Consider the following 25,519-nt stretch of genomic DNA (forward strand, 5'->3'; position numbering starts at 1 on the left):
ACCAGTTATATCTAAATCCTGTGTCAAGTTTCTCAGATTAGACAGGGAATTGTTGGCTCAGTGAGAGATAGCAGCTCTGCATCCTAGTTTTCCCCAAATCCGAAACTCAACAAAAGCTCTTGTTTGTCTCAGTGTCTAGAACAAAACCATTGTTTTTTTCCAAGATATAACCACACACATACTGCTTATGTAAATCGGCTCTAACAACCCAAATGTGAAACTCTACCTTGGTGATCAGATATTTAAAGGAATAACTCCATTCCTGTCAGGCATCGTTTACCAGAGTGAATGAACCAGCCAGTGTTGCAAAAAATGTAAAAACCTCATGACTGTTTTAATGACAAGAACAACAAATTACAGTTGGTGCTGGCTGCAGTTAGCACCATTACACAACTCAAACAGATGTAAATGGGACCTGATGTAAGTTAAATATGATTAGAAATCTCTTTTTTCTCCCTTCACAGGAGCTCTCAACCCTTTACATTAGATTCAAAGCTCAAAGTACTTTGTTAAAATACTTATTTATATTTGATTCTAGAAGTATAACCGTATGGATGATGTTATTTGGTACCTCATATTCTTATGTTTTTCAGCAACCGTGTTTCCCTGGTCATTCTATAAATGTGTTATACTATAGTATTTCCCACACCATAGTAGGCATCAGTATGTGCTGGGAAACAAAGTGTAGCTAAGGAGACATGAACAATCTATGAGACACTGCAGTGCTATCCTGAAGTGCTAATATTTCTGAGTTCACGCTGAACAAAATTATCTAAGGTGGAAAACACTTTAGGTTTTAGGCATTTGTTTTTTCCACAGAAAAAAAAAAAAATTCTGCTGTTTTTTCAGCAGAAGGCAACCCATTAATCTTTTCTAAAAGGTAATATAGTCAAACCTCCAGTTTTCTGTAAAAAATAGCTTTGAATGAAGGGTGTAGTTACTGTGTTGTGATGTTAACCAAAACCTACCCTAGTAAAGGAGGTCTACTTATATTGCCAGGACTACATGAAAGGTCTTTTATATCATTGAGAATGTGGCTTTGTCTTCAAAGGAATAATGGAATGTGTTTCTGGTTTATGTATGCATATGAACATACATGTTTTAAGAAACATCCGTTGAATAGATTAGGATATTTGATTAATGTTTTCCAGTCAAATGTGTCCCATCAGCAAATCTGGCCCTCAAACCCAGCCATTCTTTTCTTAACACTCAGACATCCCAGTGAACAGGTGTCAAAAGTGGCAAGGAAAAGGACCCATTAAGTTATTGCAAGGAGTTGCTTGTCTGCAGAGTAGACATAGTGACATAGACATGCTCCAGTATCAGTATAGCAAAAGGTGGCTGGGATAAGGACTTTCTTGACTCTTCTTGCCTCTTGGGTGTATGGAATAAAGAGGGCTCACTCAGGCACTTCAACAGAAAATGTTCTGCAAGACTACCACAGGTGGGCTTAGCCTCTCTTAGCACATAGGAAGTGAGAACTTGAGGAAGGAGAGAGGTTAAATAGTATTAGGGAGAAGAGGCCTAGGGCAGATATCAAGTTTGTCATAGTGTTTTTTTTTACAGAGAGGTTTTTGCAGACCCACCTCAACTTGCAAATATATGTACAAGGTATTTTGTGCCTACCTGTCATAAAAAAGAGGGGAAAGGAGTCACGATCTCCAATATTTCTGAACCTCTATCAAGAACAGGGTTCATCAGCAGTGCCTGAAAACCTGGTTTCTCTAAACTATCTGTAGCTCCCACAGGCTGCTACTTCAGAGGTTCTGAATGCTTAGTCATACACTCCCATGCTAGGATCCTTTCAGCTTTGATGACTTGCCCTTTCTCATCAGCCTTTCTGCAACTAGATCTCTTAGCTGCTGGTGGCTCAGCCTCCTTGGAAGCTTGCTTGGAGAGGCTTCCTATGTCTCCAAATTTTGTCTCCTGTCACTTGGCAAATGCTACATTTCTCCTATTGAATGCTTTTCTTTGCTTTACTGCCAATTCTCTGAACATCTTACTTCAGTAACTAACTTCTCCAGCAGCCTGTATGGCCAAATAAAAAAGGTTGGATGTCATTGCATTCAAATGAGGAAGAGCTGCTAGCCAGATATCCATGCAAAGTCGAATTCTTAAGGTTTTCAAGTCCATGCTCAAGTTGTTTGTGTGTTTTTGACAAGGCCTTCTTCTAAAACCAAAGTTCACTCTGGCCTTCTTTGATGCAAATGAGGCTACAGCCATATCACCAATTATAGCAGATCTAGGGACAACTCTGAAGCCTGTGGGAACCAATTAGTTGTGTCTCCTCTGCACAGTACTTGGTCCAGAGTTTCCTCTGGGTTCAATGTGGTGCCCCTCTAATTGCACTAAGACAAGTACTTTTTATGTGGAGGGGTTAATTGTTATTCAAAGTATCTAAAATAACGGGAGAGTTGCCTTGCAGCCATTGGAGAAGTAGGTTTTTTATACCATGAAACTGATAGTACATGAATTGTGCCTCAAGGTATGCCATCAGGACTACAGAACCTTAAACAAGTCCATAGGACCAGACAGGAGGCATCCAAGCATGGTGAGGGTGCTGGTCAATGTCATTGTAAGGCTACCCTCTAACATCTTTAAAAGGTCATGGTGATGGGGGAAGGTTCTTGATGATTAGAAAAAGGCAGCTATCACACCCATCTTCAAGAAGTGCAGTAAGCAGGATCCATGGAACTACAGGCCAGTCAGCCTCATCTCAGCTCCTGCGAAGGTTATGACACAAATCCACCTGGAAACTATTTCCAGCTATATGAAGGACAGGAAGGTGATTGAGAACAGCTAGCATGGATTTACCAAAGCCAATTATAAAATATGTGAAAAAGATGGCAGCTTATAAAAAAGATGGTGGCAAACTTTTTAGCAGGGCCTGTTGCGACAGAACAAGGGGGAATGGCTTTAAACTAAAGGGGGGTAGATATAGACTAGATATAAGGAAGGAATTTTTTACACTGAGGGTGGTGAACACTGGAACAGGTTGCCCGGAGAGGTGGTGGATGCCCCATTCCTGGAGACATTCAAGGTCCGGTTGGACAGGGCTCTGAGCAACCTGATCTAGTTGAAGATGTCCCTGCCCACGGCAGGGGGGTTGGACTAGATGACCTTTAGAGGTCCCTTCTGACCCAAGCTATTCTATGATTCTATAATTATACCTGACCAACCTGATTGCCTTCTAGATGACTAGCTGTGTGGATGAGGGAAGATCAGTGGCTGTTGTATACCTTGACTTCAGCAAGGCCTTTTATACAACCTTGCATAGCATCCTTACAGCTATATTGGTGAGATACAGTCTGGATAAGTGAACAATAACATGGGTGAAAAATTGGCTCAAAATGTGTCAATCAGCAAAGTCAAACCAGAGGCCAGTTATTAGTAGCATCCCACAGGTGACCAACAGTGAGGTCAATATTGTTCCACATCTTTATTAACGACGTGGATGATGGGATAGAGTGCACTCTCAGCAAATTTGTTGATGATCCCAAACTGGGAGGAGCATAGGCTGGAGAGAAAGGGCTGCTATTTAGAGAGACCTACACAGGTTAAAAATGGGCTGATGAGAACCTTATAAAGTTCAGCAATGCCAAATGCTAAGTCCTGCAGCTGGGGCCAAACAAATCCATGCTATTGCTTGGACCAACTGGATAGAAATCAGCTTTGTTGGAAAAGACTCTTGGATTCTGGTGAGCAACAAACTAAACAAAAGTCAGAAGTATGCCTTTGCAGCAAATCTGGCCAATCATCCTGACCTGTATTAGCATGAGTGTAGGCAGGAGGTTGAGGGAAGTGGTTCTCTGCCTCTATTCAGCAAATCATGATAAGGTAGGTGCGGAAAAAATTACTCCATGAAAAGGCCATTTGGCCTTCTGTAACTGAAGGAATAGACACCACTGTCTAGAAGACTGGTCTGGATTCTCAGCTAGTGTCTGCTGGCAAAGCTCTACTGAATTCAGTAAAATATCCAAGTTTGTAGGACATAAGGAAGAGCCACTTCATTGATATGTCATTTTTTTAATTATGAAGAAAATAAATGTGTGATTTGGAGTAGACTTGAAGACCTGTGCTTACATTCCACACACGCACCTTGTTCATGGAGCACAAGTTTCCAGATAACGTCAGGCTTTTCTAAGGAAGATAGCTTTGCATAAGGGCATGTGCACATGTACATGTGTGTGTATAAGAAAGCAGTTATGATTTAAAATATAAGTTCTGTTTAGTTTTGGTCTAACATGTTTTCAGTTAGGAATTTTACAGGGGCATGTCCAAATGGAAAACAAACAGATTCTGGATCTGAACTCCTGCAAGAAGATCGCTCCATTTCACAATTGAGATTAACAGTCATAAAACTGTCTAGATGCATAGCCAGAAATTATCTGGTAAAATACTTTTCCTTTGGAAGATATCAGTTTGCCAACACAGTTTCTGACACGTGTGTTTATATCAGTCTTCTGATTCTAGAATTTTGGAAAAAAAGAACTGTTAAAAATTCCTGTCCTGTCAGTTTTTTAAAAAAAGCTTCATTATTTCCCCAGTCACAAACAATTTCTAAAGCCAAATATTTTTTTGAAACATTGGTGCTGAAATGAAATGAGATTATTGTTTATTAAACAGTGTTAAGATATTACTAGCATGATTCAATACAGTGGGCCCATGTCTGCATCAAAAAAGTGACGGGGGAAACAAATGGAAGAAAAATAAATTTATCAGAGGCTTTTTTGCCAGGTCAGGAAGTCACTGAACTTGTACAACTATTCTTAGATTCCTAGATGCTCTTAACTGCAAGAATGCTAGGAAAAAGGAGTAACCAATGCAAGTTCATTAGGCACTGCTCAAAGAGTTGAATTTAAAACAGAAATAAAAACAAATAAGCAAAATAAAAAACTGAAATAGCAGAAGGTCATCAAAGTGATTCTGTTAAGCAAGACTAGAAATTAATTTAGACCAGTATCCATCTCTGGCAAATTGCCCATAGCATATGCCTTTAAAAAGTCCAAAACCAGGTCAAGATGCAAGTGCCCTTTCCCCAGCTGTATCCTCCTGGAAACTATAAAATCTACTGTTCTGGGATCATGAGTCAAAGGTTTCATCTGTGTCATTGTGATTAATAGTTTTTGGTGAACCTTTCTTTCATGGTTTTGTGTAATTGTTTTTTGAACTAATTTAGACTTCTGACTTTCAAAGCACTTAGTGGTAGAGATTTCCCCAATTTGAATGTGTGTGGGTTGAAAGGAAAGCATCAAAAAAGTGCCTATCATGCCCAGTAACCCCCTTTGTGGAATCCTTCTTGCTGGGTGTGACTCACATCTAACATATTCCAGTAAAAATCAGAAGACAACCCACTGACAGTCAAGAGAATTGTGTTGTTGTAAAGCATGTTTGCTAATATAGTATATAAGTTAAAGCATTCTATGAGAAGAAAGGCTTTTTTCAATTGTTCCCAAGTCTTAATTTGATTTGTAAGTCAAAGATGAAATTTCTATAAATAACACCTATATATTTTTTAGCACCTGATGCTCCCTATACTCATTGGAAGCAAACTGTCTTCTACTTAGAGGACTATTTAACTGTGAGACGAGGAGAAGAAATCTATGGGACTATATCCATGAAACCAAATGCAAAAAATGTGGTGAGTGAGCATCACTGATTCTAATTCCAACTCTATTGATCACAAACTATAATCAGCAGTAAATAAAATGCATATAAGTAAAACAATGAGCATGCTAAAGGCTCTAAATTCACGTTTATTAGTAAAAGCTCTAGTCACAGCTTCACCAAAGCTGGTGACAGCAATGATAATGCAGTGCTAATGTTACAGAACTCAGCCTGCAAACAAGTTAGCATGGGAAGGAAGAAATGATTCAAGTACATCACCAAGTCAGCTGCCCTCTTCAATCAGCTTGGCTCACATTTTGTGACACAAGTAGGCAAGGGTTTCTTCATACTGCCACTGAAATTAGTGCTAAGATCCCTTCCACCAACACAGGATGATCAAGAGTAAGTACTTCAGTTCCACATCTATAGCCAGATTTCCCAATCAGTGCCCAAGAACTCAACTCTAGGAAATTAAGTAACAGATTTCACCTGAACATCTGTATGAACTCTCTGATCAAATGTACTTGAACTCACTAATCAAGTGATGTGGTTTAAAAATTGTGGCTTTCCACAGAAAATACAGATGTTTTATTTAAGACTAAAGCTAAAGCATGATAGATATCACACTATCATGACTGGTGAAAACTTCCTCAGGTTCTCTGCTATGGGCTGAGTGCTTCTTTTAACTTATAAGGAGACTATGAGACATGGTCTGATGGACATCCCATGCCTGTATAGAAGAGCAAGACATGAGAAGTACGGCTTCTGGGAGAAACAGTGGCACCATTTTCTGCCAAAAACCTTGAGCAGAATCTCTTCATTTTCTATTGCAACATACAGCCATTAAAATAACCTGGTTATAACCCGTCCATGCAGTTGTTGTAATTGTTGAAATACTGCATTTGTTGACTGCAGCAAATCTTAACTTTTCATTGCCTTCCTTTTTTGTATTACTTTTCCTTTTTTGTACCAAATACAGATTGGATATGGTTTTCATAGTATTGTTGATACAGGGGAAGAAATAAACACAAAATAAACTTGGCATTAAAACAAACACATTCACTCCTGAAGCTACCACTTGCTGTGAAAGTAGAGGAAAATAGTCTGTTTCCCACCTTTATGTTGTCCTTGGGAGACTGGAACATTTTCTTTTGGGTTGAATGTGTCAATTTTCTGTTGAGGGAAAAATGAAGAAAATATTTCAAATTTGTTTGCACAGCAGTAAGCACCTGAATGCAGATTTAGGTGCTAAAATTAATGTGTTCTTGATAGTTATCATGAGACAGAGGAGGACAAATCCTTTGGTTCAAAAGGATTTGTTAGTGCTTTGTTCTTCTGAAACATGAAACCTTTCAAAAGCTTGTAGAGAGACAGCTTCATTTCGTAGGGCTATGTAGTGCCTCTTCCGAAAAAACATGTCATTATAAGATAAAGAATGACTAAGGGCTTCTCTACAATGGGAATTTTACTATATCTATCCTGGAATAACTCCTAGTGTGAAAGCCCTTTACCCTCGATTAAGAGCATCTCAATGGGGGAATACCCTTAAAAATTGTTATAGAATACATATGATAGCACAGCATTTCAGAAGCTTCCTAGTTGTAACCAGGACAGTAAATCAGCCTTAAGAATAATACACAAATATGCCCTAGACATAGACTGTATGGTGAATGCTATTACACACCCTTTTTCAGTGTTAGCAACATTTAAAAACAAAAGAAGTTAGAAACCACAGTAGGTACTTTTGAATCTGCAGGTCTTTTCAACCCGAGTGATGATAACTGAATTAATACACTAAACTTACGGTCTTACTTACATGTTACATTTAAATCTTTTTACAGCGTGACCTGGATTTCACAGTAGATTTGGATTTTAAAGGACAGCTATGTGAAATGTCAGTATCTAATGACTACAAAATGCGCTAGCAAGAAACCTTTCAGAGAGATGAAAAGGAGAATTTCAAGTCCTGAACTGCTGAACTTCAAGCTAGGAACAACTGTTCACAAGATTATCATATTAAATACTAGAATGTTTACTCTGATGGAAAGTGGTAACCTGATCCTTCTTGCAGATAGTACAGGGGGCTGGGATCCCACTGTGAATGTACAGTATACAGAACTGTAGCTTTTGTCAAACATATAGGAAAAATAAGCAACAGTCTTGAGTGTTCTGGTTAACTTTAGGATGGCAGAAGACGCATATACAAATTGTACTACTTACTGTGAATTTCTGGTTCTTCCAAGCTTTGCATGTTAAAGATGATTAGGGCAGTTTTCTTACTATGAAAGACCACTACAGCACATTACTGTGATAGTATTACTGGACTTATATTAAATATAAATGAATATATATAATGTACATGAGAAAAAACTGTCATTTCATAATAGGAATTTGTTTTGTGATTATTTAATTCTCATTATGCAGTTATGGAAAGATAATGATGTTACCTCTGGCACTACTCTAGGCAGTGATATATTCCATTAACTGTCCAAAGTTATAGCTTTGGTAAATATTCCATGCAAAGTGTAGATAAGAGCTGGGCATTTACAGAAAGTTCAACAACAATCTTTTTGAATGTCCTCTGGAAAATGTGGACCATTAGTTTTAAAATTCACCTTCACAACAGGATGTCTGTCAGAGCTTTAAAAAACATCAGCTTTTTATCCTTGAAAATAATCTGTGGTGAGTTTTTATAGCTGGATTTTGCATGAGAACTTCTGAAATCAGACACCTACTATTTAAATGTGATGAATGCAAAGTCTCTGAAATGGAGGGTAATTCATGTTTCTTGGCCATGCCATATTTCAGTTCTTTGCAAGATTCTTAATACAAAATAATTTTAAAAAAAATAGGAATTAGTGTTTCCTTTTGGTGATGTTTTAGATAAGTTTTAAATTGCAAATACTATTCTCAAGAGTGCAGTGATTTGCAGGAACAAGCTTATGTCTTTAAAAAAATGTCTATGGCTTCTGATATTACTAAGATGTCTGTAGCTTCCCCATCCCTTTACACCCCTTGCTTTTCTTACAATATCTCCTGCTTATAGTGAAAATATTAACTGCTTACAACTCTTCATGTCTTTTTACTATATGAATGTGGACCATTTAATCACATGTAATTCATCAAAAACTGTGTCATCGGTCCTATCTACCCATTTTCCAGTCTGTCTGGCATTGGGCACTAAATCATGTTTCATCATGTATTGGATGAGATTGATGTTTTTTGCCTAAAAATCTTTTTAATCACCTGCAAATAAAGCATACTTGAAGATGTATTTTGCCAGTCTTTGTCAACTTTTCACTTTTTAGAAAACTATTTCTATTGTTTTTCCCTTCACAAAAAATGTACAGTGCCTCCATTTTCTTATGGTCTAAAGGTTATGGTCTAGGGATTGTATCACATGGTATCTATGTAGAATGAAATTAAACTGTAATTCAGCAGTAAAAGATACTGTTTGCAGTGTAGTTCATCACTGTTGTTTTAAAGCACTTTTCTTTCATTTTCTTGGAATGAGGATGAACAATTTTTCTCACAAAATTACTAGGATTTTATCTGTCAAATATTGCTGTCATTTTCAAAGGATCATTTCATAGCTAGATCAGCTACTCTTTCAGTAATGGCTTGGACCAGAAAAATGCTAGAAGTCCCTTTCTACTAACACTTCTGTGATTCTAGGACTTTAAGGTAAGGAATTCTAGCAGATTTTTTCTCAGCCCCCTCCGTTTATATAAAGATACTCAGACAATGTTTTCTTCTCCTTTGCCAGTAATCACTGAGCTGACTATAACTGAAAGAGGAAAGACTCTTGCTTTGATTGTCTAACACTTTGACAGCACTTCAAACCATCCACTTCTCTTGCCCACTGCATGAATCTTTAGTATCTTTAATATCAAAAGAATAATAAAGAAAAAAACCCAAACCCACCTTGTTTAAAAAAAGAAAAGACGAATCACACACACACAAAAAAGAGAATTCACAAAGATCTGCCTGCCTTTACTGAGAATGTGTCATTTTTGCCTGACAGAAAACACTGGACAAGAAGCAGCAAAGAAAACTTGATCAGAACAGCTCATTGACCAGTTTGAGAGGTATTTTAAGCACTGCTGTGTAGTGCCCTTTCTGCTCATCTTTCACCTAATGGCAGTGAAATGTAGGTCTCTCTTCAACAGTGGCCACCTTGCCTTCTTACTACAAGTGCCCATTCACTTAAGTTTTGCAAGATTAAGTCCTTGCTGATATTGTTCATGGCACAGTTCTGGGGTGATGACCAGACTTCAGTCACATTCAGCCCTTGGAAACTGGCTTGTGCTTTTCTTCACATCAAAAGCGTATCACATATTTCTCCATCACATAAAGAACTGAGAGTGCCTGCTGCATTGCTGAGTATCTTCAAATCACAGTGATCAAAAAGAAAATTTAGGCTTCCAAGGCCATTATAGGTGTTACCTACCACTAAGGTTTTGAAAGCATCAATGAGTTCAGCATACATAGGATGTTAGGTCAGCATTAGTGAGATAGATATGCAAAGAGCTTGCAGGCCAGGTGCAATCAGCTGATAGGCTTTCCTCAACAATCCAACAAATCTGGGTAACTACCACAGAGTCTGAGCCTAATCTTCTCAAGGCTTGAACAAGAAGGTCTATCATGGACTCCAGGGTTGAACCCAAGCCACTGATATTCAATGCTTTGCATTAAAATACTAATGACAAAATCACCGTTGATGTCTGAAACAGACATATGTCTAAAGCTTTTCTTTTCCTTCCCACTGACAGGAAAAGAAGATCATGAGCTGAGGACAGAGCACGAGAAAGAAATTGAAATACAGTATTTGCACAAAAGACTGTCCCTGATGAGTAACAAATACAGCACTGGAGAAAAGAGAAAGCAGGTCACTTCTGCCTTGACTCTAATTTTAAGGCAAAAGTATTAAAAAATCTTCTCAGGGATTGTCCTGTCACTTGAAACACAAAGGAGCATCCAAAAAAGCTAGATACTGAGCATGTTTTTAAAAGGCATAATGTGCAATTAACACTTGCAGTGCTTGTAGGATTAGGGAGGTAGTCCCTAATGTTAAGAGGGCCACTCTGTGTTCCCAAGGTTCTCTACAGAATAGTATTAGTATGACTTTATTGTCACATGCATTTCTTATTCCCAGCATCAACTAGCCCTTGCCAGATATCATTAAAGTTTCACAGTTTTGGTTTGTTTTGGTTTGTTTTTTGCAGGGCTTGTTCTGGGGACCTTCTATGTGCAGAATTAGGAGTTTTAGAGCCTTTTTACACTGTCTTAGACTTTTAATAGGGGTTGAAACAGTCCAGAATATAGACAAGAATATTATTCAAGACAGCATGTTTTTACTACAAAGCTAGTTTGAAGAACCTTCTCAGAGATAATTTCTTACAGGAGTTATCTTAAATTTAATATTAATTCATAAATTAATTTACCAACATACAGATTTTATTGTAAATAATCAAGAGAAACTTCCTTCACTTAGAAGGTAATTTTATAAAGGATACATGGTATTCTATGTATACAATGAAGAATAAATCCCTGCTTTAAGAAGATAATCTAACAGTCACTCTCCTTTACCTGTAAAACACATCCCACACATACTACTTATATAAAAAAAACATATATATGCTGTCATTCCAACATCTTGTCAACAGCATTGTAAGTGGCCCAATTCATATGGATTGAACTCAGTGTAACAGAGGACAATCTGTCTGTGTTGTGTAATCAGTAACTTCAAGTACTGTGCATACTGGTAGATGTAACATGTTCTCTGTAATCGGAATACAGTGCAAGCCATTTTTAAAAAAAAAGTGTAAATAACACTTAAGAAAGACAGATTTACTTAACACAAGCATGTCCCAGTGTCACTGGTATAATAGACAAAACAACACAGTTCTATAATTACTTTCAGATTACAAAGCCCCATGAGTGTTATAGAAATGAGAAATTAGCTTTTAGAAGGCTGCTTTCATTGGTGAGCATGCTTTTCTTTTGCAGGCAGGAGTAGCGGGGGGGGGGGGGGAGGGTGGTAGAGCAGGAAGGCACCAGGGTGACTTACTTCTTATCAATCTGTCAGTTCCCCTGTTCAGGTGGAGTCAGGGGCTCAGAACTCCTTTCTCAGCTGAGTAAGAGTAGATTACTTCAGCCACAGGCAATGACTCCCACTATATACGGAGAGGATGGGTGAGGGGGAAAGGAGAAGGCATTCAAAATGCAAAGGGGACAGCAAAACAGAGTAGCTGGAGTTATTTTGTATAGAACCTCATAGAATCTTAGAATAATTTGTAATGGAAAAGACTTCTGGAAGTCTTTAGTCTAACCACCTGCTCAGAGTAGGGCTAACTTCAGAGCTAATTCATGTTGCTCGGGGCCTTGTCCAGACAAGTCCTGAACATTTCCAAGAACAGAGATTCCCCAGCCTCTCTGAGCAGCTGTTCCAGTGCTGTCCTAATCTCACAAGGAAGCATTTTATGTTCAACTGGAATTTCTGTTGTTCTAAGTTGGGATTGTTGGCTCTTGTTCTTCTACTATTTGACCCTGAGAAGAGCCTGGCTCTGTTTCCACCGTAACTCCCCATTAGATACTGAAAGATACAATTAGGTCCCACCTTAGTCCCCTCATGGTAGCTCCTCTCTCCTCTATACAACCCTTGATTGCATCCTAGCCTTTCATATGAATTACACCACCTATCCACCTGTAATCCCTCCCCCCGCCTTTTTTCCTTCTAACAGAGGCTAGGTACATATTGCTGCTGTTACACACTGCTTAACAAATGTATCTAAGGGTTTTGCAAAGAATGTAACTCCAAGGGTCACTAATTAAAGAGAACTTCAGGTTCTCTTAGCGTGTTGTATTGGTAGCATGGAGGACACATTTTATGAGTAATTTTCATATTGGCATATGAAGTGTAAGTTTATGCCAGTGTGTGTACTTGCCTAGTTTGAACATACAACAAAGCCCGGTGATTTCTTTTTCAGTAGGCATTAAGCATTCATAGACTAGTTCCAACTGGAAAAGTGGGAGGGTTTTACTCTTTTTTGAAACATTTCCTTTCAATGTTTCTCAGAGATCATCTCAGACGTTAATCCCCAAAGCACACAGGCAGGTGGGAGGAAGACAGATCTTTTACATCATATCTAAACTTCCTAAAAATTAAGTGTGAATTTACAGCACTTAAAAATCTTTTTAAAAAGCAACTAAAGACACAAACCTGATGTTTCAGATCTGATATAATAATGTTTGTTTTCTAATAGCCTCATTGTAAAAGAAAAAAAACCACATTACTTTAAATTCATTTTTCATATATTGCTTTAAAGTAAAGAGGATGTGAATCATCAGGTAGAGATTCCCCAGAATAGTGGTATTTCTGCACAGTACGTTGACTGAGGTGAGCCAGGGCAGTAGTATGCCTACAGGGAACAAGACTGTTCCCTGAAAATAGCTGCTGCTTCTGGGAATAGACACAAAAAGGGTAAAAAAGACATACACAGCTGAGATGGAGGAAGAGGCAGATCACTGCTCAGAGATGACTGCTAAAGCAGAGCACCCGTCCTTTAGACAAAAAATTATGCCATGGTCCAGATACTGCTGAAGGGAAAGGAAAAGGTTTTCTATGATCTCAAAATCGCTACAATCTCTGCTGCTCTCTTTACCTGTCTTTCCAGTCTCTGCAGGCACTGATACAATTTCCCTGACTCCCTTCCCTTTCCCTTTTCTTAGTATGTTTGATATTTTTCTCATTTTTCACTGGAAAGAAACATTGGAGATAAGTGATGATGCAAACAACATGAAGATAGCATTTTTTGAGAAAACTTGGAGAGAACTATGGTGTCACTGTGAAACAGAAAGAAACCGTGTTAGCTTTGAGATAACAACTACAAACAAAAATCAGTCTTACTTCCTCACAGAACATAAAGGTTTGGGCTACAATCCAAGCCATTCCACTGTATCATCAAACATGGTCTTTTAGAAGCACAGCAGTCAGCAAAATCAAGCCTGAGCTGACCCCTGAATCCTCATGTGGAAAAAAGATGTCCCTCTTTTGCAGTTCAATTCTTGTGCTTTTATGTCTAGCCATTTCCATTTATTCAAATGAACCATCAGCATTTCCAGTACAACACAGCCCTAGAACCAGAAATGGACCCCTGTGCTAAGGTCACAACAGAATTTAATCACAAACAATACATCCCCTACCATTTTGATGCAGAAATATGAAATGGCAGTCCAAAAAGGCATACCTAACTCATTACTTAACAGTAACTTGTAATGCTGATCAGTTAGCAGAATTACTTTATCATCATAGTGGCATATTTTTTGCATTTATTGGCATGACAAATCAGTGTCATTCGCTAATGAGACCTGATTAAAGCAAAAACTATTTACTTCCATAACTGTCTGATTAGCCTATAATTGCGGTTATCACCACTGACAGAGCATCTCAGAAAAAATAGCTTACTATTTTGCTTGCTTTCCTATGGGATGAGTGTAGGCAGGCAAGCAACAAGTGTTGTGTGAAGCTGAAACAGCAGCATGTGATGGATAGCATTTGTGCATCAAGGAGACAACAACAAAACACATGATGACAACAAGTTTTGAGCTATGAATTGAGGATATGGAAGCGGCAGAATTAAAAAACCGAAGGTATCCTTTACCAGTAAAGATGTGGAGATAACTGAGAAAAGAACTTCTGAAAATATTCAGAAAATATTCAGAAGACCAGGTAAATTAGTCTGACACCTCCCACTAACAAATGTAGCGGAGACATTAAAACATAATATTTTCTGGGAGAACTTTCCATTTGAGTTCTATTGTTAAATGATACCATTAAGTAGGAGTTCTGTTAGGCAGAGGGACATCTGGTCTCAATCTGGCCAGATGCCTAGACCCTTCCAACCTGATGTTCATGAGTCCAAATGCAAAATTTACTTCTGCTTGCCAGAACATTGACACTGTTATATTCTTCTCATCTTTGTCCTTTCAACAGTACTGACACAATATGCTGTTTCTTTTCCTTCATCTCAAGATGTTTCTAGCCTGTACTTCAGTGATATACAGAAAAAGGGAATCCACTTATAAATCAAAACCAAACGTAAATCAAACTTTTCTTCTAAGCTGTCCTCATCTCTTATTTGCCTGTGTGTCATGTGTTCTTTTTATTATGGTCCACGCTCAAGTAATTGCCTGTGGTAGTGAGGATAAATCTAGTCAGCCTGGAGATCCTGCTAGTCCCATGGGGCTTTGAACATTATATAGAGTCAGAATTTCAGGAGCCAGGAAGTACCACTGTGATCTACCAATCTGAGAACATCTTGTCCAACCCCACTGCTGAAACAGGACAAGCTGGAACAGGTTGCCCAGGTCTGTTTACAGTCGGGTTTTGAGTATCTCCAAGGATGGACACTCCACAACCTCTCTGGGAAAACTATTCCAGTGTTTGACCACCTCCACAGAAAAAAAAAGTATTTTCTTCTGTTCAGATGGAATTTCATGTGTTTCAGTTTGTGCCTGTAGCCTCTTGTCCTGTTACTGGGCACTCCTGAGAAGAGTCTGGCTCCCCCCTCATTCCCCACCTCCATCAGGTATTTACACACACTGAGCTTTCTTGTCTTTAGACTTTCTGGGCCCAGTCATTCAGCCAGTTTTCAAAATACTTTCCTGTCCAATTATCTAACCTGTACTTTGTCATCTTGTCAATGAGGATGTTATGGGAGACAGTGTCAAAAGCCTTACTAAAGTTGAGGTAAACAATGTTCATGACTCTCCCCTCATCCACAAAGCTAGCCATCTTGTAGAAACTATCAGGTTGGTTAAGCACAATTTCCCCTTTGTAATTCCATGCTGACTACTCCTGATCACCATCTTGTCCTTCATGTGTCTGGAAATGGTTTCCAGGATTAGTTGCTCCATCACTTTCCCAGGAATTGTGGTAAGGCTTACCACCCTGTAGTTGTCTGGACCCTCCTTCTTGCCCTTCTGGAAGATAGGACTGACATTTGCTTTCTTGCTAATATCTTGCACCATAGAGTGCTTTCACAGCTCCCTTGGATGCTATGTTGCAGGTGCTGTAGCAGTCTTAGACTAACTTAGGCTTTAATGTTGGTGTACAAAGCAGACATGCAGAATGGTTGGCTTGACTAAAAGATTATCTGTTTTTTTCTATCTGTACCACAGAAATGTTGGTTGTAAGGAAACCCTGGAGGTTTCTAGACAAACTTACTGCTCCAAGCAGAACTTTCCCCAAAGCTATGTCAAATCACTGTGGCTTTGTGTAAAACCTGTCCTGAAAACTTCCAAGGACAAAGATTTTATAAGCTATCAGCAGATCTGATAAAACACATTCCCCTTCACAATAGACCATGCCTTGCTTATTTACCATTATATTTTGAGACCTGCCAGCAGATAGCTTTTAATCAGTTGATAGATGTCTGTAATGCTGATTTTGTATGACTTCGCTTTCTTGATCAATGGCACCCTACAGAAGTCTAAGTATACTATGTTTGCACAGCTACATCATCTCTACAGCAATGACAAAAAGATACTTTAGCTACTGTTCTACACAACCTTAAGAATCATGTCAATGAGGAACAAATATTAAACAAAATTTCCACTACTTAATCATCTGTGTATATGTTCTCGATTTGCCTTGATGTGAGTAGCAGTCAATTTCTGTACGGCATACCCTACATAGGGCATGGACATGACAAAAGCAAGAGCTTCAGATATCCTACCTGAGTTTATCAATTCCTTGCACAACCTCTCCTGGGGCTTTTAATGACACCAATGCATTTCAATGTAGAAGGTGACTTTACAGTGTGGTTACAAATAAAAATGTCTACAGCATACATGTAGAAAGTTTCACTCTTATAATTCGTTTGTCTTTTTCTGCTGACAGACATGTTATGGTCCACGCTCAAGTAATTGCCTGTGGTAGTGAGGATAAATCTAGTCAGCCTGGAGATCCTGCTAGTCCCATGGGGCTTTGAACATTATATAGAGTCAGAATTTCAGGAGCCAGGAAGTACCACTGTGATCTACCAATCTGAGAACATCTTGTCCAACCCCACTGCTGAAACAGGACAAGCTGGAACAGGTTGCCCAGGTCTGTTTACAGTCGGGTTTTGAGTATCTCCAAGGATGGACACTCCACAACCTCTCTGGGAAAACTATTCCAGTGTTTGACCACCTCCACAGAAAAAAAAGGTATTTTCTTCTGTTCAGATGGAATTTCATGTGTTTCAGTTTGTGCCTGTAGCCTCTTGTCCTGTTACTGGGCACTCCTGAGAAGAGTCTGGCTCCCCCCTCATTCCCCACCTCCATCAGGTATTTACACACACTGAGCTTTCTTGTCTTTAGACTTTCTGGGCCCAGTCATTCAGCCAGTTTTCAAAATACTTTCCTGTCCAATTATCTAACCTGTACTTTGTCATCTTGTCAATGAGGATGTTATGGGAGACAGTGTCAAAAGCCTTACTAAAGTTGAGGTAAACAATGTTCATGACTCTCCCCTCATCCACAAAGCTAGCCATCTTGTAGAAACTATCAGGTTGGTTAAGCACAATTTCCCCTTTGTAATTCCATGCTGACTACTCCTGATCACCATCTTGTCCTTCATGTGTCTGGAAATGGTTTCCAGGATTAGTTGCTCCATCACTTTCCCAGGAATTGTGGTAAGGCTTACCACCCTGTAGTTGTCTGGACCCTCCTTCTTGCCCTTCTGGAAGATAGGACTGACATTTGCTTTCTTGCTAATATCTTGCACCATAGAGTGCTTTCACAGCTCCCTTGGATGCTATGTTGCAGGTGCTGTAGCAGTCTTAGACTAACTTAGGCTTTAATGTTGGTGTACAAAGCAGACATGCAGAATGGTTGGCTTGACTAAAAGATTATCTGGTTTTTTCTATCTGTACCACAGAAATGTTGGTTGTAAGGAAACCTTGGAGGTTTCTAGACAAACTTACTGCTCCAAGCAGAACTTTCCCCAAAGCTATGTCAAGTCACTGTGGCTTTGTGTAAAACCTGTCCTGAAAACTTCCAAGGACAAAGATTTTATAAGCTATCAGCAGATCTGATAAAACACATTCCCCTTCACAATAGACCATGCCTTGCTTATTTACCATTATATTTTGAGACCTGCCAGCAGATAGCTTTTAATCAGTTGATAGATGTCTGTAATGCTGATTTTGTATGACTTCGCTTTCTTGATCAATGGCACCCTACAGAAGTCTAAGTATACTATGTTTGCACAGCTACATCATCTCTACAGCAATGACAAAAAGATACTTTAGCTACTGTTCTACACAACCTTAAGAATCATGTCAATGAGGAACAAATATTAAACAAAATTTCCACTACTTAATCATCTGTGTATATGTTCTCGATTTGCCTTGATGTGAGTAGCAGTCAATTTCTGTACGGCATACCCTACATAGGGCATGGACATGACAAAAGCAAGAGCTTCAGATATCCTACCTGAGTTTATCAATTCCTTGCACAACCTCTCCTGGGGCTTTTAATGACACCAATGCATTTCAATGTAGAAGGTGACTTTACAGTGTGGTTACAAATAAAAATGTCTACAGCATACATGTAGAAAGTTTCACTCTTATAATTCGTTTGTCTTTTTCTGCTGACAGACATGTCATTTAATGCAAATCAGTTTCTCTGTTAGAATAATACTTAAAGAAGTCCTGTCACTGAGAAGATGCATTAGTGATTTATGCCTTATTTCAAAGGGATGAGCAACAGCCTTATTACAGCTTCATAATATAAATCCATACAATACAGGGTTGCTATGACAATTGATGAGCCTTAATAGTCTAGATTCAACGGACCTTGATCAAAACTGTCTTGTAGTGCAGTACGACGTAGTTCTGTCATTTGCACCTGTAACAACTGGGAGCAAGGCCATGCACTCATGGGGGAACTCACTTCACACTCATAGAGGAACCAGGCTGAGCTTTGCAGCTGAGCACTGTATCCCTGACCTATGCAATGGCACTCTTGAGGCCTTTCAGCCCCTAGCAGAGGTATCCAAACTCATGTTTGGCTGCAACAACACTGAGCTCAGTACTGGCCCCCAAAGCCACCTGAGAAGCATGGTAAATTAGTTCACATCCAGTTCCATTTACCTGTATATAAAGATGAAGTTACAAACAAATGAGACAATTAAACACCTTGCTGATACTGAAAATGGGCTGCCCGCTCCTCTAGACTTCTTTTCTCACAACTGTGATCTTAGCTGTGTTTTTCCATCCATATGCTCCCACTAGCTCTGGTATTTGTTCAGCTCACTAATGCAGTAGAAAACCCTGTCTTCGGGGGTTTTTTTCTTCTTCTTTTTTCTTGAGATTCTGCCAAGGCAGTAACTTAAACTGCTTTATTGCAGAGTTCTAATGACTTGTAAAACGGAGGAGTAATGACTGGCAGGGATAGCAAGTCGCAAACCCACCCTGTACTCTTCCCCCTGGAAAAGATGGCACCTGAGCTTTAATAACAGCTATACAGATACAGCAATATTCACATTCCTGATTCATATACTTGATTTGCTCTGTAAAGGCAAGATTTAAGTTTAGTGCTGCAGGAGCACTGAATCCTGCAAATAGGCAGATCGTGATTTTCCAAAGTTGATAATGTTCACTTTGCAATGTGATCATTGAGAAGACAGCAAAAAAAGATGAAGCTAGCTACAGTGGCAAAAGACCTGGAAAAGGCCTTTATTATGTACACTCAGAGCAAAAGAACACAAATCTCACAACACATGAGATAAAGATGGCACAAGATAAAATGTGGAAACGCAGGGCACAACACAGTATGTCACAGAGGGATGATAGCTGTGGCTGCTGCTGTTCCTTTTGCAAGTCCAGCCAACACCAAGCTGAGTACATATTGCAGTAGTGCAGATGAACAACATTAACGTCATCAGCCACGCAGACAACACAGAGAGCAGTCTTCACTGCTTTTCATCCACATCCACACAAACAGCAGCTCAAGTAATATGAGTACTTGAGTAATACTCAGAGCCACATAATATTCTATCTGAATGTCTCAGTTCCACTGGCTTCCCTACTCCCTTCCTGTTCAGCCTATGAAAATCAGTCATTTCCAGTGAGAAAGCCCCTCTGAATCTGGGTTCTTCTGGAAATCAGAAAAGATTTGCAGTGATTGTTGTGCTCGGGAGGAGCATGTTGCAGAAAAGGCACCGGAAGGAGACTGATGACTGCAGAAGCTAAACACAGTTTTCCAGTATAGCTGAACTTGTTTGAAACACTTTCCTCTTCAGTGTTTGAAAGGAAAGAAGCAATGCTTATCTGACTAATCATATGACCTTCAACTTCCAGTACATTTGGAAGGAATCAGTGTCACTAAATACAATATTTCAGGTTAGTTGGTATATGCTTCCCCATATTAACTCAATATTAAAGTAATAGGAATGAACATTTATTCCTGTCCTGTAAACTTAACCTACAGATTTTTTTTTCCTTGAGATGTCTATTTTCATCATGCAAAAATCAGATGTCTTTTACCAGTTTCATATTAAAAGAACTTTAGTTGTTTGAGGTGTAAACAGGTCAAAGTGCCCATCTTCCTGTTTTTTTCCAAGAGCATATGTAAGTGCTATTGCAATTCCTGGCATTTCAATAATCAAAAAGACCAATTATTTCAACAGCTGTGTATGAATTCAGGAAGTTGCTGCTCCTGAGCTTTATGGGCATGTTTCTGCTTTCTAAAACAAGCTTCCACTTGTGCAGAATGATGAAGTGGATTTATTCAATAATGATCTCACATGGTAGAAAATTCTGCCAATATACAGATGTTGCAAACAAAAACAGTCTGAAGTTGGGGAATTTTACCTGAGTTAATTTACTACCAACCAACATAAATCTTTTATCGCTGATTCAGGTACTGGGGAAAGAAAAAGAATGCAAACAATTAGACAAACATATCCATGTACTTTTTTTTCTCTCCTCTGCCCCTGAGTCTCAGCTTCCTTTATTTGCACTGTGAGGTACACCCTGTCTGCCAGAATTCATCCAGTGAGCCAACAGGCAGCACGGGAAGTTGAGGCAGTGTGCATAATGCTTTCTGCCATCCCAAGTATTATGGTTTCTGCCACTCAGTGCCCAATGCTTCCAGTTGTCCTGGGCATAGGGATTCCAGTTGTCCTATTCCTTAGTTGTCCCTACTCCAGCATAAGGAATGACCACTGGCTACAGTTCTTTCAGGAGCAAACTTTCTTCAACATGGTGTGTTCCTCGCACATTCTTTTTGTGTGGCATGTCCCCACCTTAACAGCTGCAGATTACTCCTTATGTTATGTGGGGAGGTGCTGTACACTTCTCTGAGTAAGGTTATAGTGTGCCATGGTTTTTTCTACTGTTGCTTGGCTTGCATCTGGAACCAGTTTGGACTGGCACACAGTAGTTCATGATCTCCCCCCCCCGCAGGTCACAACTGCAGCCCACTGCTACTTACAGCCTATAACATATGCTCATTCCAAAGGGCTGGGAGCATTGTGTTATACCCATGCAAATGGGCTTTGTCATGTGTGTGATACCCAAAGATCTGTCAGTATTGGGTACCTGACCAGGCTGAGAAGATTAATTTCTCCCACTTTCTCCTACCAACTGATCATCCTCTCAAAGAGTTTACATGGGTGTGCACTGCTTGTGAGCTGATTTACTGTATACAGGGTGGCATCAGAAGGACCATTACTGAGTCAAGGAGTTACATCAGTGAACTTGAGAGAATGACGAAGCCTGCTGAGTGTAAGAAGCAATTTTTCAGCAGAATTTCTCATTTACTATTGTCGGTACTTTTCATTCTAGTAAAGGGAAATTTTCAAGAGTAATATACATCCCTAAAAGAAGATACTACAGTCACCGAACTTACACCAGCTAAAAATTTTGTCCAAAGACTATTAGGAAGAGTCTGACAGAAGAAACAAAACAACATTCCATAGCTAAAATGTTTTGTAGCATTGCAGATACTTGTATTCAAAGATTTCTGTATCAGCATTTTAGTCACTTCTAAATGAAGACATTTTTGTGCTCTCAGAGCATAATAGGAATAGGTGAAATACACTTCTGCTCGGTATTCCCCTGCCTACTACCTTTTGATTAATTTCTCTTTCAGTACAAAGACATCATCTACATCTCCAGAAATCTCTACATAACCCACAAGAGAAGACTTCATGACTTCAAGACTTCCAGTTTCATGATGCATAGCTGCATCATGATCTTGGCTTATCTTTACCAAAAAGCTTTTGGGGGGAGGGGAGGGAGGGCTATGAGCAAGCTAAAGCTAATTCAAAACTTGGGGGGGGCGGGGGGAAGAAAAAGAAAGCTTCATTGCTATTAAGCCAGTATTAGCTTTCTGATGGAACTGATAAAAGTACTGACAGGAGGTATAAAACCCTGGTGGAGAGTCAGAAGACAGCAACCCAGCAACACAAAGGATCAGTTAGCATCAAGGAACGCTGGAAGCTGACAATTCCCACACCAGTTTGATGACCACCTGGCCAGTAGAATCTGTCCAGAAGTAGAGCCTTGTAGCATGTTAGTCATACGTATCTTCTGTGAGCATTAATCAACAAATAATTGCTGTTTGTTAAGGTGTGCAGACAGATGACTAAGACCTGGCCTGAGGTTTAGCTAACCGAACAGACCATGAGACACTCTGGACATGACACGAGAAACTCTGAACATAACAGAGTGAGAAGCTGATAATTGTTACAGGTAGCACTGTGAGCAATGGCTGGACTTCACAGGTGGTTAAGGGGGAGTTATATGGTAACTTCATGACTAACTTCACAGATAACTGGAAGGGAATAGTAGGGACTTTTTTGGGAACGGAAACTTGCAAGGCCAGCAGCACCTAAGTAACTATATCAATAATGTTATGTAAAGCCAAGGTGACCTAGGTAATGGTAGAAGAAATATAAAATGTGTGTGGGTACAGATGTAGCAAAACTGGGACTAATGGGGAAAAAGCAACTAGGAGCAAGTTGTTTCTTTGGGATATGAAGGGCAGAGAAAGGGAGGGGTCAAGGTGGATGGAGGAAGAACAAGCATGGGAAAAAATCAAGAGAAGGTAGAATAAAAGGGGCCAGTTGTATGCAAGCAAGCTGCTGGTCAGAGTTTATCTGAGCCCTGCACCCCATAACTGCAGGTTATCCAGTCTTTTTATTAAATCTTATTTCTATCAAATTTCTGCATGATCCTGGGGAGAAAGGGAGGGCAGAGGGGGAGAGAGAGCACTGCAAGTCATAGGAGTTGTGTACGTGTATATTTTCATCAGCAAACTTCAATCTTGATCAGTTGGAAAGGAAGAGAAGGATTGGGCTGAGTTCATATTTATGAGAATGCTGTTTGTGTGGATGTGGATGACAAGCAGTGAAGACACTTCTCTCTGTGTTGTCTGTGTGGCTGATGACATTAATGTTGTGCATCTGCACCACTGCAACATGTACTCAGCTTGGGTTTTGGCTGGACTTGCAAAAAGGAACAGCAGCAGCCACAGCTATGAGTCTGAGATGGGAGACACCTCCTGGGTCTTAGACCGCACCAGATTTGGCTCTAGTAGATGAAGAAAAATAAATCCTCTTCGTCCCAGGATTCAGCTGCTCCTTAGCATTGTCTACCCTTAAGTTGTGTATATCCTGCTAGCAGGGTCTCAGTGCACACTAAAAGATGTCCAAATAAAAATGATCCTGTAGAAGTCACATAAAGAAGCTCCACCTCACATGTCACTTTCCTCCAAAATCAAGACTAACTTCAAGGAACAAAACATTAAGGACCTGAATTGGGAGGTTTTTGGGGCTAGAGTCAGTGGTAATAAAGCTAAAATTAAGCCTTCAAATTGTCTTCCTGAGGCTCACAGAGGTTGGAAGAAATATTGCCAGTTCTGATATTCATGGGGTAGGAAACACCATACTGCAGGGGAACAGATCATTCAAAGTCAATTAGCAAAGCTAACATTTAAATTGATACTTCTTCCCTAATTGAAATTGGGATAAACATTTGTTTTTGTTGAGGTTTAAATTAGCGGTTTCCATTAGTTCAACTCCAGCCAGGACTGAACACAGGTGATTCAATTCTGAGATTATTTCCATGATGGATAACATGTAACAGTTGATAACGTGACTCATCCTTCCACAACCAGTAAGGGACTTCAAGAATCAACCCTGGGAAGAAAGCCTACTGATTTTCATTAATAGATGCTCGTTTTGCTCCTTTTGGTTTTTAGGGGTTCTTAAGCACCTCACTGGAAGCAAGGGGACTTTTTTTTTTCATTTGGATGAGCAAGTTCTCGGGAATCAACAAGGGAAAAACCCCTAAGCATCAGCTCATCCTGGGCTACTTGGTCCATCCATCATTCCTGATAGAAGGAAAATCCTATCAATTCTACTTGATAGGGAAGGAGGTCATGTTTGGATCCCAACTCATAAGAAAGGGCATTTGAGTGCTGGTGTGGCTATAGGAATCGCTGTAGGGGAGAGTTTGCAAACCTCTATCATATAGTTCTTGGCACTAGATAAACACCTTTGATCAGACCAAAATCCCAAGAGCACAATTAATTACTGACAAAGTTTTTATCCCAAAATGGAGTTACTTATTGAGTTAGTGCTTAACTTTCATCTTTAGTTTCAAATTGATTCATTATTCAAATGAAAAATAACTTTTTTTAAACATTTAGAAGATGGATTGAAAACATGTCTGTAACAGTCTCTTATAATAAAATCTACAGTTTTGCTTGATATTTTAATGAAATAAATTATGCCATGGTTTCCACTTTCCCAAAAAGCTCACCATCATGAATAATCATTCTTGACTGCTTACCACAATAGCTGGATGCAGTGAAGACAAATACCACAGCAATAATTGTTGGTCATGTGCTGGCTGGGTGACCCAGTCTCAAGTTTCTTATTTTCATTTATATTCTACAAAGGCTTCCAAAAGTAATTATGACATTTGGGTTTCTTACGCTCCAGGGTGCGCCGTGATTTTCTAAAACATGTTCCTGTGGGTTTGATTTCTCAAACACTACATCTCAGTGCTGGTTAAACCAAAAGGAAATGCTATGTGGCAGATGCTTTTGAAAAATCAGTCATGTATCATCTGGCATGAAACTTTCTGTGACAGGCTTTTGGAGACAAAGAGCTGTTCCGTTGGCCATAGTATGCTTTGTACTACAACCAACTACACCAGTGAAATGAGCTTCCTATGTAGGTATGTGTTTTCGACCAGCACTAATGACAGTGAATTGATTTGAATGTTCAAGTTGGCCACAGATTGCTTTGGGACTTCTATAGGACACCATAGCCAAACAGAGGTTCAGAGCAAGCTCTGCAACACAAAGCAACGCAGCCATGTCAACTATAGTGAAGAGCACAGGCTGATTTGCACTGAGTGCAATGCTAACTAGCCAGAGTAAAGCACTGCAACTACCATGACTTTTCTGTTTCTGGAAGCTAAGATAATGGCATAGCACTACCTCACCATGGAAACATTTGGCTATTTGGCAACAGCTCAGGCAAGCCTGTACGGTATCTCAGTGACCTGTCTAAACATACCTAATTCATCACATCTAAGTGGGAGGAAGAGTTTCTTATCAAGGACCTATATGCAACAATCATAGTATAAATGAGTTAATGCTACTTATGAAAATCTTCATAGTTCTTCAATCCTTTGTTCATGTATATTTCATACTAAGCTTTAAAATATCACCTTATACTTTGCAATTGCTGGTGTGTTGCTTTTAAACAACCAACAGCTACTCACTTCAATGTAAAAAACTGTAACAAAGGTCAGCACAAAATCAGGATCTAAAGAGCACTGAAATAAACAGAAGTATTCAGAAGATAGGTCATCCACACCAGTAAGAATTTACTTCACATTCCAAG

At 39.4% G+C, this 25,519-nt stretch overlaps 1 protein-coding gene across 2 annotated transcripts in view; it reads left to right on the forward strand.

Moving 5' to 3' along the window:
- Positions 1-7,665, forward strand: part of LOC103920228 (protein arginine N-methyltransferase 8) — a 72,625-nt gene extending 64,960 nt beyond the window's left edge. For both annotated transcript variants that reach the window (XM_009327913.1, XM_009327912.1), the window contains 2 exons: positions 5,520-5,641; positions 7,449-7,665. In XM_009327913.1, the coding sequence (XP_009326188.1) occupies positions 5,520-5,641; positions 7,449-7,532 (206 nt within the window). In that variant the 3' untranslated portion in view covers positions 7,533-7,665. The remainder of the gene's footprint in view (positions 1-5,519; positions 5,642-7,448) is intronic.
- The last annotated feature ends 17,854 nt before the right edge of the window (positions 7,666-25,519 follow it).

The sequence above is a fragment of the Pygoscelis adeliae genome, unplaced genomic scaffold (genome assembly GCF_000699105.1).
Source record: "Pygoscelis adeliae isolate BGI_AS28 unplaced genomic scaffold, ASM69910v1 Scaffold307, whole genome shotgun sequence".
NCBI classification, from domain to species: domain Eukaryota; kingdom Metazoa; phylum Chordata; class Aves; order Sphenisciformes; family Spheniscidae; genus Pygoscelis; species Pygoscelis adeliae.